Here is a 12,760-nt window from a genome sequence, read left to right on the forward strand (position 1 = left end):
GCAATACTGCCAACATAATGACACCTAGTTCTTAATGAGAGCAAAACACAACAATTAATATGGAAAGGCCGAAGAACCAATGATTACTATGGCTTACCTGAAATAATCCAAGATAATGAAGCTAAGTATCTCGGCATAACAATAGATGACAATCTCTCTTGGAACTCACACATTGATGGTCTTTGCAGCAAGCTCAACTCTAGTATCTATGCTCTTAAAAGAATAAAAGTACTTGTAACAATGATACTACCAGGGACAGCATACTTCTCTCTTTTTGAATCTCATCTGAGGTACGGACTACTTGTGTGGGCAACTCCTCAGTAAGAAACAGGGAGCGGGTTTCTGGTTCTACAAAAGAAAGCAATTCGAATTCTTGCGGGACTGACTCCTCAAGACTCATGCCGTCAGGCATTTGGAGAACTAGCGATCTTGACAGCTGTCTCACTCTACATCTGCGAGGACCATCTGCTTTACAATAGCTCAGAAACCTGACCAGCTAGGTGACACACACAGCTATGACACCAGAAACGCCTGTGACTATGCCCTCCCACACACACCTGACCCTATTTGAAAAGAAACCTACATACATGGGGAAGAAAACTTTTCAATCATCTTCCAGAGGACCTCAAGAGACGCAGAGATGAGAAGTACTTCAAGACAGCACTCAAGGCCTGGCTGCTGCAGAAACCATATTACACTCTAGAAGAAATTTTTAAATACCTGATTGTACAACTAAATTATATTGACACAATTCTGTACTCCATGTATACGAATAAAGATTTCTGTATTCTGTATTCTGTATTCTATTCTTACTTACTTTTGTGATTGACAACCCTTTTTGTTCACAAGGGTACAAATAAGGTAATCAAAAAGTTGTTAAGCAAATGACAGAATTTTTGTCAGTGGATAAGCTGTATTTAGATAAACCATCAAAATTTTATATCTGATTTCCAGGATGAACTCAAATGATATTTAAAAAGTACAGGAAATAAAGGGGCTGTTACATTTTAGTAAAATTCTCAGGAAAGCCGATTATTTATTACAAACACTTTTGCACAGCTATTTAAAATTAATTTGAACATTTCTATATATTTAGTGTATTCTCACTATTTAGCAATTTACTGTTACTGCTATATTTACTAAGTTTATTTTGGATCAAACTTAAAAAAAATATTAGCTTTTAAAATGTGGTTTCCAGGGAAAGAAAGAGCTAAAAACCAATGGATTTAGCTCCTTTATTCCCCGTATTTTTTGGTAGGAACAAGAAATCATGAGTACGTTTGACTTACTATACAATCTATAAGCCACTATTTTATTTGAAAAACTATATAACACAACAAATAAGAATTAATTATGAAATTAGTTAGAATTAGTTTTGAACATCAATCTGGCATCACTTTTATTTCTTGACACTGGTTTTAAATGGAAGTTCATCGCACATTTTTATGGCATTTTCACTGCAAAACTTTTTCAAAAACTGTAGGCTCTTAAACATGGCATCATTGATTGATATAGGTTTTTCCTGTGAAAAACGGACAAATACAGCATAAAAACCGGGTGAGTAATCGATTAGTTTAGGTTAGTATTAAAATATCAAACTTAAATTAAAATAAATAGTTAAAAAAATAGTATATTGAAGCATTTAATATTGTTATAGAATAGAAAACAACTCAGTACTCAAGGTTGTAGGATAATGGTGGCAGCTGGAATTCTACAGGAGCTGGAATCCGTCGGGTATCTTTTCGAAGTTGGCTCAACCAGTTACAATGAAGTTTTCTCAAATCTGCCATTGCATGTAAACCAATTCTGTATTTCAGAAATGTTCTTATCCACCACAAGTCCTCCGATTGGCCTAGTTTTAAGGTTTTCATAAAATGCAATGGGTCAAGAAGTGTTTTCCATGACGTGAATACATTTTCTTCACTACCAGAAGTGGCTTGCGTTTTGTTCAAGAGTCAAACATGGAATGGGGAAGGATTAGATCTGGTAATTTTGATACGTCTGCCCCGTCTTCAGGGGTTTCACACTTTACCTTTTTTGTTTATCAAACCGACATTTTTATCAACTTCTAAGGAACTATGTTCTCTAATGGGAAATAACATAGTTACTTTTTCAAATCTTTTTTCTTTGTGAACCAAGTAATGTAAAAATCTGAACACTGTATAGATCTTGATTTTCCCACTGCATGAATCACTGTAAATTTCAAGTTCTGTCACATTCTCAGACAGGTGGTTATGTGCAAAATCATGTGACATAGAACAAACATTGTTACTCCCTTTATTTCACATGGGTTTCAGGGCACAAGCAGGCCCATACTCAGACCGGTTTTATCAGATGATTTTACCAGGGCCTGCCGTACTCGTACAGGGCGGGTGGTGGGACACGACGGCAGGCCAAATATCTTTTCCAGAGCCTGCCAAAGCTGAATACAGCCTTGGGTGCAAGTAGAAAAAGCTCTCAAAGAGGATAACACATCTTTATTGCAATCTAAAAGTAACAGTTGTCATTTGTAATACACATAATTTGTTGTTATATTTGGCATAAGGAGATTGTATCCAAAATCCATACAGATAGCCACCTACTTTGAATTTGATTTTGACTCTTTCTTGGCTTTTGATTTTTTGTATAGAATCTTTCAGCTTTTTCCAAGTGACAAGCAATATCAGCTTCAATTTCTTTAATTTCCTTTTCTATTTCACTCCTTCAATTTTGATTCTGTGTTTTTCCCAAGCTATGTGATTTTAATTTTACTTGATATTTATCACAATAAGAGCAGGTATCAGTTATAAGGTAGCAAAGCCCAATGTTAACTTATTGTTAAATACTTGGTCTATAAATTTCATTAGACATTGTTACATCAGGGTGTTTTTCCTTAAGCGAATCATACATTTTACCTTTATTGAAGTTCTCATCCAAGTACACTTTTAAATAACTGTTCCTTGACGGGAATGTTGAAATATGCTTTCTAATTACATTTAAGGCACTTTCCATGGATGATCGTGGACTTGCATCCTTTATTCCCAGTATAGGGTTTTTTCTCACACCATTTTCAACCGGACATGGCTCTTGTATTCCACAATTATGGTGACCATATGACAGTCCTCAACAGTTTCCAACCATTAAAAAAGAAATCAATAAAAATTCAAGAATTGGACTTGGCCTCTTTATTTCTTGGAATCTTCATTTGATTATTTATGAGGCTTATTACCCTAGTTTTGAGATTAGTTATTAATCAAAAGTTCTTTCAAGCTTTTAAGTAAACACTTAGACGCTCCTTGGACGAAGTTTTAAAGTTTTGAGTATCTGGAATTGGAGTTATATTTGTATACAGGGCAGTTTATGAAAGTGCGCTTGATTTAGCACTCCCTCACTCATGACGTCAATTTGATGTCACAAAAGATGATGTGGCTTTTCCATGACCACCTCCCCCCTTAATTTTATTTGTAATGGCCACAAGCTCGCTGCGCTTGCTTATTCCTCAAATATTTTAGTGAGGAGAAAATGGCTCCGATCATGTTAGCCCAGTCACTCGGTTTTAATTCCTTCAGCTGCTGTAAATATTCCTTGCCATGATGTCCAGGAATCCCAATCGGTGTATATATTCACAATTTCGTTCATTATATTAAATTTTATAGTAAAGTTTAAATAATATTCATTATATTAAATTGTGCCATGTACTGTGTACTAAAACTCAGATAGTACTATACATTGTCATTGCTGTTTACAGTCCACTACTATCTTTCGAAATGATTGGAATTTCCCGTTTCATTGAATACTCTGAGATCTATACATATTTTCCACTATTTCTCTATAAAAAGATTAATTTGGAATATTGCAAGCATTTAAAAACAAAAATAGGCACATCAGTCCAGCTGTTCTTAACAACGAACATTATTTTAAATATCCTTATAAAAAAAAACAAAATAATCATAACTAAACAATTTAAATCAAAATGCAAAACAAAAAGATATAATAGTTTTGGGTAATTGAAAAATTAAAAATATATCATTTCTTTAATTAATACAAATAATAAATATATTTGATTTAGATACATCTAATTCCAGAACTGAAAGAGTATAAAATTGTTTAAAGTTCATAAAAACTTTAACCTTTTTGTTTTAGGATGTGGGCAAAACATTGGTTCTTTGTGTGCCCCACAACTGCCCCACTTGTGCTTCAAGTACCCGCAGCACCTGCCATAACTCGTTCAAAAATAGTTTAGCCTAACTAACATCACACCTTCCTTGCGAAGTCTATCCCTAGGAGTTTTGAATTAGGGCAGAATTCAAATAAATCATTTGTGGCCAAAAAATGTATCCATTCTACACCCTAGGCCCAGGGAAGAAACAGGTTTTGCCTCTTATAATTTTACATGTTACACAAATTTATATTTTAATATGGGCTCAAAAAGGAGGACATTTTCTTGGAATCAACATTAGTGTACACACGTAGCTGATACAAACCAATCTTGCATTAATCAACTTTAGCAGTACATGTACCTGATACAAACCTATATTGCAGTAATCAACTTTAGTATTACATGTAGCTGATACGAACCGATATTGCAGTAATCAACTTTAGTATTACATGTAGCTGATACAAACCGATATTGCAGTAATCAACTTTAAGTATTACATGTAGCTAATACAAACCGATGTTGCAGTAATCAACTTTAGTATTACATGTAGCTGATACAAACCGATATTGCAGTAATCAACTTTAGCATTACATGTAGCTGATACAAACCGATATTGCAGTAATCAACTTTAGCATTACATGTAGCTGATACAAACCGATATTGCAGTAATCAACTTTAGCATTACATGTAGCTGATACAAACCGATATTGCAGTAATCAACTTTAGCATTACATGTAGCTGATACAAACCGATATTGCAGTAATCAACTTTAGCATTACATGTAGCTGATACAAACCGATATTGCAGTAATCAACTTTAGCATTACATGTAGCTGATACAAACCGATATTGCAGTAATCAACTTTAGCATTACATGTAGCTGATACAAACCGATATTCCAGTAATCAACTTTAGTATTACATGTAGCTGATACAAACCGATGTTGCAGTAATCAACTTTAGCATTACATGTAGCTAATACAAACCGATATTGCAGTAATCAACTTTAGCATTACATGTAGCTGATACAAACCGATATTGCAGTAATCAACTTTAGCATTACATGTAGCTGATACAAACCGATATTGCAGTAATCAACTTTAGCATTACATGTAGCTGATACAAACCGATATTGCAGTAATCAACTTTAGCATATACATGTAGCTGATACAAACCGATATTGCAGTAATATCAACTTTAGCATTACATGTAGCTGATACAAACCGATATTCCAGTAATCAACTTTAGCATTACATGTAGCTGATACAAACCGATATTGCAGTAATCAACTTTAGCATTACATGTAGCTGATACAAACTGATATTGCAGTAATCAACTTTAGCATTACATGTAGCTGATACAAACTGATATTGCAGTAATCAACTTTAGCATTACATGTAGCTGATACAAACCGATATTGCAGTAATCAACTTTAGCATTACATGTAGCTGATACAAACTGATATTGCAGTAATCAACTTTAATACATGTATGATACAAACTGATATATGACATGTAGCTGATACAAACTGATACAAACCGATATTGCAGTAATCAACTTTAATGTATCAACATGTAGCTTAGTAATCAACTTTAGTATAACATGTAACTGATATAAACCGATTTTGCAATAATTCTTACAATAATCAACATCAATAAATAGCAAGAATAGAATGAATACAAAATACCCACAACTCAGGTACTGTGTTAGTGGAAGAGTTATTAGTATGTTAGACCACAAACCATAGAGATGAGGCCCTAGAGAAAGCCGTACACCACAAGTCGTACACAGGAATTAACTTACTTTGAAAAACGACGTGTAAGTGGTAGTTGCAATAAGGTATACTTTCTACAACACACTCATAAAAGCCTGTGTCTTCTATGCCTTTTACTACAAATGAAAATCCTTTGCGAGGATCGTAATCAACGTCTTGATAAATCTGAAAAAGACATTTGGTAAAATTTAAAATACAGCCTCAGAACTAACATTACTGCCCTCATGACACAGTTTAGTTGTCAGACGCAGGATTCTTCTGAGATGCATATAAGCTGCCTAGAAAAAATAAAATAATATGTGTATATACAGTAATACATAAGACTAAATGTAAATGTTATCTCAATAGATGTATGTTAATGTAATACCAACATAATGACTTGAATATATTCAGAACAACTTTTGAAACAACATTCTAATACACATACACTGATAACAAAGTCATTTTACTGATAATACTAAAGAGTTCATAATGCAGTATTGAGAAATATACCTCACATTGCTAGTTTTTGTTTATTTAAAAGTGTATAAGAAATTATCTTGTTTTGTACTTCATAGCTCAAATCTACAGATCTAGTTATGAATCTTTGCTTACTCGTTATAAGCATTTACCCTTTTATGAATTGTTACAATAAAAATGTTTCCAACAACTCTGATATAACATCCAAAAACTTTTAAATAAATTTTGTATCTTTACCAATTCAAAAAGAACTCTTTATAATGTCTTCTGTAAGTTATACATGCATAAATTAATGTTGATTACTGGGAATTGTAGGTCAATTGTATCTGGTAAATAGACAATTACAGAAATAGACACATATTTTCTATATTACCTTTGATGCTTTGTTACCTTAGTTTAATGAAGCTATAAAACAACAGTTCCCTGTATTATTACGAGTAAAATGGCATTTATGGTATTACAATGACTAATAAAGTTGAAGTGCTATGGCAAGACCTGAAGAAATATATTTATAATTGATCATGGAATAGTTCTTGTATGACGTTACTGTACAAATATACATGTAAAATATGTATTAAACAGTGTGACCACGGAAGTGTCGTTAAACTATAAATGAGGAAAACTATTAAAATAAGATTAAATGTGAATCTATGAACTGGTAAATTTCTAGAACTCTGGCTACTGACATATCCATGGCACACAAATAAATTAAATTTAAGAGGAAAAGAAGGTTCAGAATAAATTTACAAGAAAGGGTGAATTATCACTATACAAATTATTAACACTATAATGATTTCAAACATTCAAGAATACGTACGTTTACGTGTCTACATTTTATGAATTGCAAATTTCATCTGACATGACATTATACCAGAGAATATATACATAAGTTGGTATATCAGACACACATGAGGTGCAGCATAACAAAAACTACGTTCAACGTTCCAGCTGCATCATGCCAGCCACACACGAAGCAGCATGCTTAGACCTGTTAATGGCTTACTGTAGACAAACAGAACATATGTGCCGACTTCTTTCTGAGACGAGAGAGTGCGGTTAGCGGACATGGGTGTGCAAACGTAGGTACCGCTGTCTTTATCTGACAGGTTGGCAAACGTGTATCCTGCACGTCTGTCAAACGACACCTTCGTGCCACCATGGAGGCCAGGCTTGATTATTCTCTACACACAACTCTGGTTAGTTCTTACTACCACATAAGCTTGTAGGTGTACTGTACACAATGCATATGAGCGAAACAGGTTATACTACTGTTCAATGTGTTTTGTTTGGTATAACCTATATCAGTGTTAAAGTTTGGGTTATGGACTTGTTTAATATAAAACTTAATAAAAGACACAAGAAAATAAATTTTAGTTTAAATTTTAAAAACAATAATAAAAGAGCTAATAAATTATTCAGTGTGAAATTTTTTATGAATTGTAAATCTGTAATAACTGGAATTTTTTATAAATGTCTAAATGGCAGTAAAATATCAAGATAAATGCAATAAAATATACTTACTATAAACCACAATAAAAAGGATTGTTTTTATTCATTTAAACAAAATTTTTTCTAAAAGGCAATTTAAAATTTGTTACATTCAGTAATTTCACCAACCAAAATTAATGTGATCACAAAAACATATTTTTTGTAAATAATGAAACATATTCAGCACAAAACCATTTCAACACATTGTTCAATGGTATTTATTATTTGAATACAACGTTAAACGGTTAGTGTTATGATTACGTATTATGTTAATATATGAAAATGACATGTATTAAGCAGGATCGGAACTTTTAAGTCTTGGGACGAAAAGGTGACACTATAACCACCCAGTTGACAGTAATAACAACAACACAAGTCAAGATTAAATCACAGACCATATCAATACAAAAATAATGAGCAATCATAAAATTTTTTTATAGGTACAAACCAAAGTTAGATACAAGGACCCTTCTTTTTTTCAACCTCCGATCTTGGCCATGACAGCCAGATACATGGCAGGACCACGGTGAGCACAGTAGTTGATCGGTTATATTTCCTGCAACAACATTTGTCATTGCTGAGTTCAAGTACTAAATTTGCGCTGAGCTGCAGTCGCATAAACACAGCCGCCTCTATTGATTCTCCCGCCCAATGTAAATTGAGAAATACTATTCGTTTCCTGCAAGCAGAAAGGAATAGTGCAGCAGAAATCCATCGGCGAATGTGCTGTGTTTATGGAGATAACATTATGGATGATGGTGTTGTACGTGAGTAGTGCAGAAAGCCAAAGATGTTGACTGTCAACCACAAAAATTGCCGAATGGCTTCAGCTTTGACTTTTCTCGAATTGATCCTTGTATTTGACATTCGGCCATCTTTAAACTTTTGACACGATTTACGCACAACACCATCATAATGTTTTCTCCGTAAACACGGTACTTCTCCAATGGATTTCTGCTTCACTATTCCTTTACGATTGCAAGAAATGAATAACACTAATAACGCTAATAATGAGGCGGCCATGTTTAAGCAACTGCAGCTCAGCACAAACTGACTACTTGAACTCGGCAGTGACAAATGGTGTATCAGGGAATATGTACAATCAACTACTGTGCGCACCGTGGACCTGTCACGTGTCTGGCCGTCATGGCGTTAATAAGAATAATTTATTGACACAATAGAACTCAAAGGTTTTCTGTGCAAGTCAAAACATCGGTATCAAAAGTAATTATAAAAAAGCAACAAAACAGTATACAATTTAAAGGTAAAAAACAATAAATTCTTTTAACATTTGTAAGTTATTCTTATTATAAAAAAATCGGTCTAATCAAGACATGGGTATCACAAGAGCCTCGTGGAGACTGTAGAAAGCCTTCCCGATCAAGTAAATCTTTAATAGTTTTTGAAACTGTTTAAATTTGTTTGAATTTTGATTACATTTGGAAGTAAATTGTAGAGTTTAGGACCAAAATAAAAAATTGAGTTTTTGAAAAGGTTGAGTCTGAAACCTGAAATTAGGTAATTTCTGTGCCGTGTGTTATGGTCATGATTTAAATGTGGAAAAAGATTTTTATTTTGATAAACAAACATTGTCGAATGAAAAATGAGAAGGGAGGCCAAGGTAAGGATCCCACTAGATCGGAAACGCTCTCTTTTGAAGAGTGAATACTCTATTAAAGTTGATGACACTAGAAAATCCCCAAAATATTATTCCGTACACAGCTTTGACTCAAATACGCCTAAGTAACCCAGTTTAAGAACTTGTTCTGAGGCAAATGTAGAAAGGCACCTCAGGGCGAGATCGAAAGTTGAAAATAAAACAACCCTCATATATTTCAGAACAAACACCATTCTTCAAGTGACTCTTGTGCAAATAATTGATCATACCCAAGTATATTAGGATCAGGGGCATAACTAGGGAGGGGGATAGAATCTTCCAAAAAGGTGTAAAAATTAAAAAAATATATATATATATATATATCAATCTATTTTTAAATACAGCAGTTTTTTAAAAAAAAAAGGTTTTTTTTTTAAGGTTTTATTCTTAATTTATTTAAATGCAGATTTAAATTATCTATACCCCCTCCACCCCATGTAGTGTGCGCTTCAATATATTCATCAACCCCCAAAAGCAAAATCCTAGCTACGTCACTGGTTAAAATATATTGTTCATTCATTCGTTCAGAATTTGCATTTCTGTAACCAGAAAATACGCACTGAAACGTATGCGAATGGTATAGATACCAGAAAAATGGCACTACTTACTTCAGAATCTTTAAAAAGTTCTATAGTGAGTGAAGGGTCTGTAGGGCGACAAGGGATCTCGACTGTATCTCCCTGCTGTTTCGTGTTAAATATCATCGTGTTGTTCATGGCCAGGAAGTTGTCTTCATCTGTAACATCAATGGATCATTGTTATACAATAACAGATTGCGCCTGATAGATTGCGTTTGTAAAATATTCATCATTCTGTAATGGAGGGAGAGAAGTTGTGACAGAAAGTATTTAAGAATGAGTATAAAATGTCTCCTACAGGGTATAAATGATCCTGTCACAGAAAATATTCTTTATATAAACAAGGCACTGAATATTTATACACTCAATAACAAAAATCTTCAACTTGTATTGAAAAAGAAAATTCTCTGTGTTGGTCTATGTATGATAACTACCTAAATATCTTTGCCTTGATGTATTGGTCTATTTTATTTAAATTTAATTAGATTAAATCTATTATTTAAGCCATATTTAATTAAGAAATTAATCACAAAATTATTTCAGTGCAATAACTTACGTATTAGCATTATAGTTATAACGTTAAGTATCCAACATATGGTGAGAGGAAATTCTGGATTTAGAATGGTCAGTGAGTAATATTGCTTTTACTCTAGTTACCTCTGACATAAACATAGACTTGGGCAACAAGGAAGTCTGCGTTCTGTTGATGGCAAGTGAAGTATCCAGTATCCATGAAGTACGCATGATACATGGCCAGTTTAGCGACGTAAAGTCCTTCCTCCACACCAAGGTATATTTCAGGGATGGATCTTTCCTGAAAACAAGATGTTACAGCATCATAATCATACAACAAGAGAGTCTATCTTCAGTCAATGGTAAGTGATCCAGTTTCCATGCAGTATACATCATACATCTTCATGTTGGCTACATAACATCATACAAGTTTAGTATTGAGACAATCAGTATTTAGTAGATGGAAAGTGAAGTATCCATAATATAAATATGATATATCATCAGGTTACCTACAGAACATCATGCCGAATAGCTTGCAGTTGGCAAGTGAAGAATAGCATGTATGTTGTAATATGAGTATGTTCAAAACGTAATGGGAATTTTCATTTTTTTAATGTTTATTTATTTCTCTCCATTAGTGTTGTCAAAGAGGAGGACCCCTACAAATTGATGGGCATGTTTTCGAACAAGTGGAGAACTTTAAGTACCTTGGGGTCACAATATCAAATAAAAACACAGATGAACCAGAGATACAAAATAGGATCAACTCAGCAAATAGATGTGTATATGCATGCAATAGGATACTTTCAACCAAATCTCTCTCTCACAAAACTAAAACTAGAATATACAAAACAATTATATGTCCAGTGCTTTTGTACGGATCTGAAACGTGGAGGCTTAATAAGAAGGATGAGAAAAAGCTTCTAGTTTTCGAGAATAGAATTTTACGTAAAACTTATGGGCCATCATATGAACAAGGGGTATGGAGAAGAAAACATAATAGAGAAATCAGGGAGCTCTACAATAGTACGGATGTAATAGGGGAAATAAAGTGCAGGAGACTCCGTTGGGCGGGCCATGTTTTGAGAAGAGAAGAGGAGTGCAAACTGAGGAGGGTAATGTACGGTAACCCAGAAGGAAGACGGCCCCGTGGGAGACCGAAAGTGAGATGGTGGAACCAGGTGAAGGCTGATATGGAGAAGATGGGCGCTTCAGAGGAGGATGCAGAGGACCGTTCAAGATGGAGGAGCTTTGTTGGTGCGGCTAAATATCACCTCCGATATAAATGGCCCTGGGAGTAAGTAAGTATTAGTGTTGTCACCTTCAAAATAGTCCCTTATGTATTTGTGCCAGCACTTCTGCTAATCCTCGAAGCACTTCTCAAACTCGGATCTTAGAGATAGCCTTTAGCTCTTTCAGTGATGCACTTTTAATGTCATGTATGCTTGTTAAAAGACAGTCCTTTAAAGTTCTCTTTATTTTTGGAAATAAATAAAATCATACGAAGCCATGTCTGGAGAACATGGAGGCATGGGCATCAATACTGTACAGTTTTTTTGCCCAAAATTCACAAACAAGCATTGAAGTGTGAACAAGTGCATTGTCATGGTGCAATAGCCATGCATTGTTTTTGCTCAAAATTCAACAACTGTGAAAAATATTTTGCTGCCAGATGCCAACATCATCAGCAACTTCTCTAATCATAAACTCAGATCGTTCATAACCATTTTTTCCATATTTTTCACATTTTCATCGGTTGTTGGTGTGCTGGTGCATCCTCTGAAGTTTTAACCATCTTCAATGTCTTCACGACCGTCTTTGAAACGTTTATACCTCTTGTAAATCCTTGTTTTACTCATATCAGACTCACCATAGGCCTTTGTTAATATTTTCCCACTCTTTGTTACACTTTATTTCATCTTTCACACAAAAATTTGGTGCAAATTCTTTGATTCATCTTTTAAACAAAAGAAAATCGCAGAGTACATAAAACACTTCTAACCTTAGCAGCTGCCACTGAAAAAGTAAACAATGTATACAGCTGGAAATTTTACTATACTTCAGGAGCATGAGTACCAACATAAAAAAATCTTGGCAATTAAAATATCCAAACCCGTAAAACTTAAAAAAATTCCCGTTACTTTTTGAACACACC

General features: G+C 34.1%; 1 protein-coding gene across 5 annotated transcripts in view; it reads right to left on the reverse strand.

The window, feature by feature from the left end:
- LOC124357957 (vascular endothelial growth factor receptor kdr-like) overlaps positions 1-12,522 on the reverse strand; it is a 76,550-nt gene extending 64,028 nt beyond the window's left edge. For 3 of the 5 annotated variants that reach the window (XR_006922011.1, XM_046810122.1, XM_046810120.1), the window contains exons 1-4: positions 12,476-12,522; positions 10,750-10,906; positions 10,123-10,250; positions 7,373-7,550 (exon numbers count right to left, since the gene is read on the reverse strand). Coding sequence is in view for 4 of the 5 variants with exons in the window: in XM_046810122.1 (XP_046666078.1) it covers positions 7,373-7,550; positions 10,123-10,250; positions 10,750-10,906; positions 12,476-12,478 (466 nt within the window). In the remaining variant the exon portion in view is untranslated. Of the gene's footprint in view, positions 1-5,939; positions 6,076-7,372; positions 7,551-10,122; positions 10,251-10,749; positions 10,907-12,475 lie in introns of those variants that run through there. The other 2 variants (XM_046810121.1, XM_046810124.1) reach the window with 2 other exon arrangements.
- Between the last annotated feature and the right edge of the window lie 238 nt (positions 12,523-12,760).

Source organism: Homalodisca vitripennis, chromosome 3 (genome assembly GCF_021130785.1).
Source record: "Homalodisca vitripennis isolate AUS2020 chromosome 3, UT_GWSS_2.1, whole genome shotgun sequence".
NCBI lineage: Eukaryota > Metazoa > Arthropoda > Insecta > Hemiptera > Cicadellidae > Homalodisca > Homalodisca vitripennis.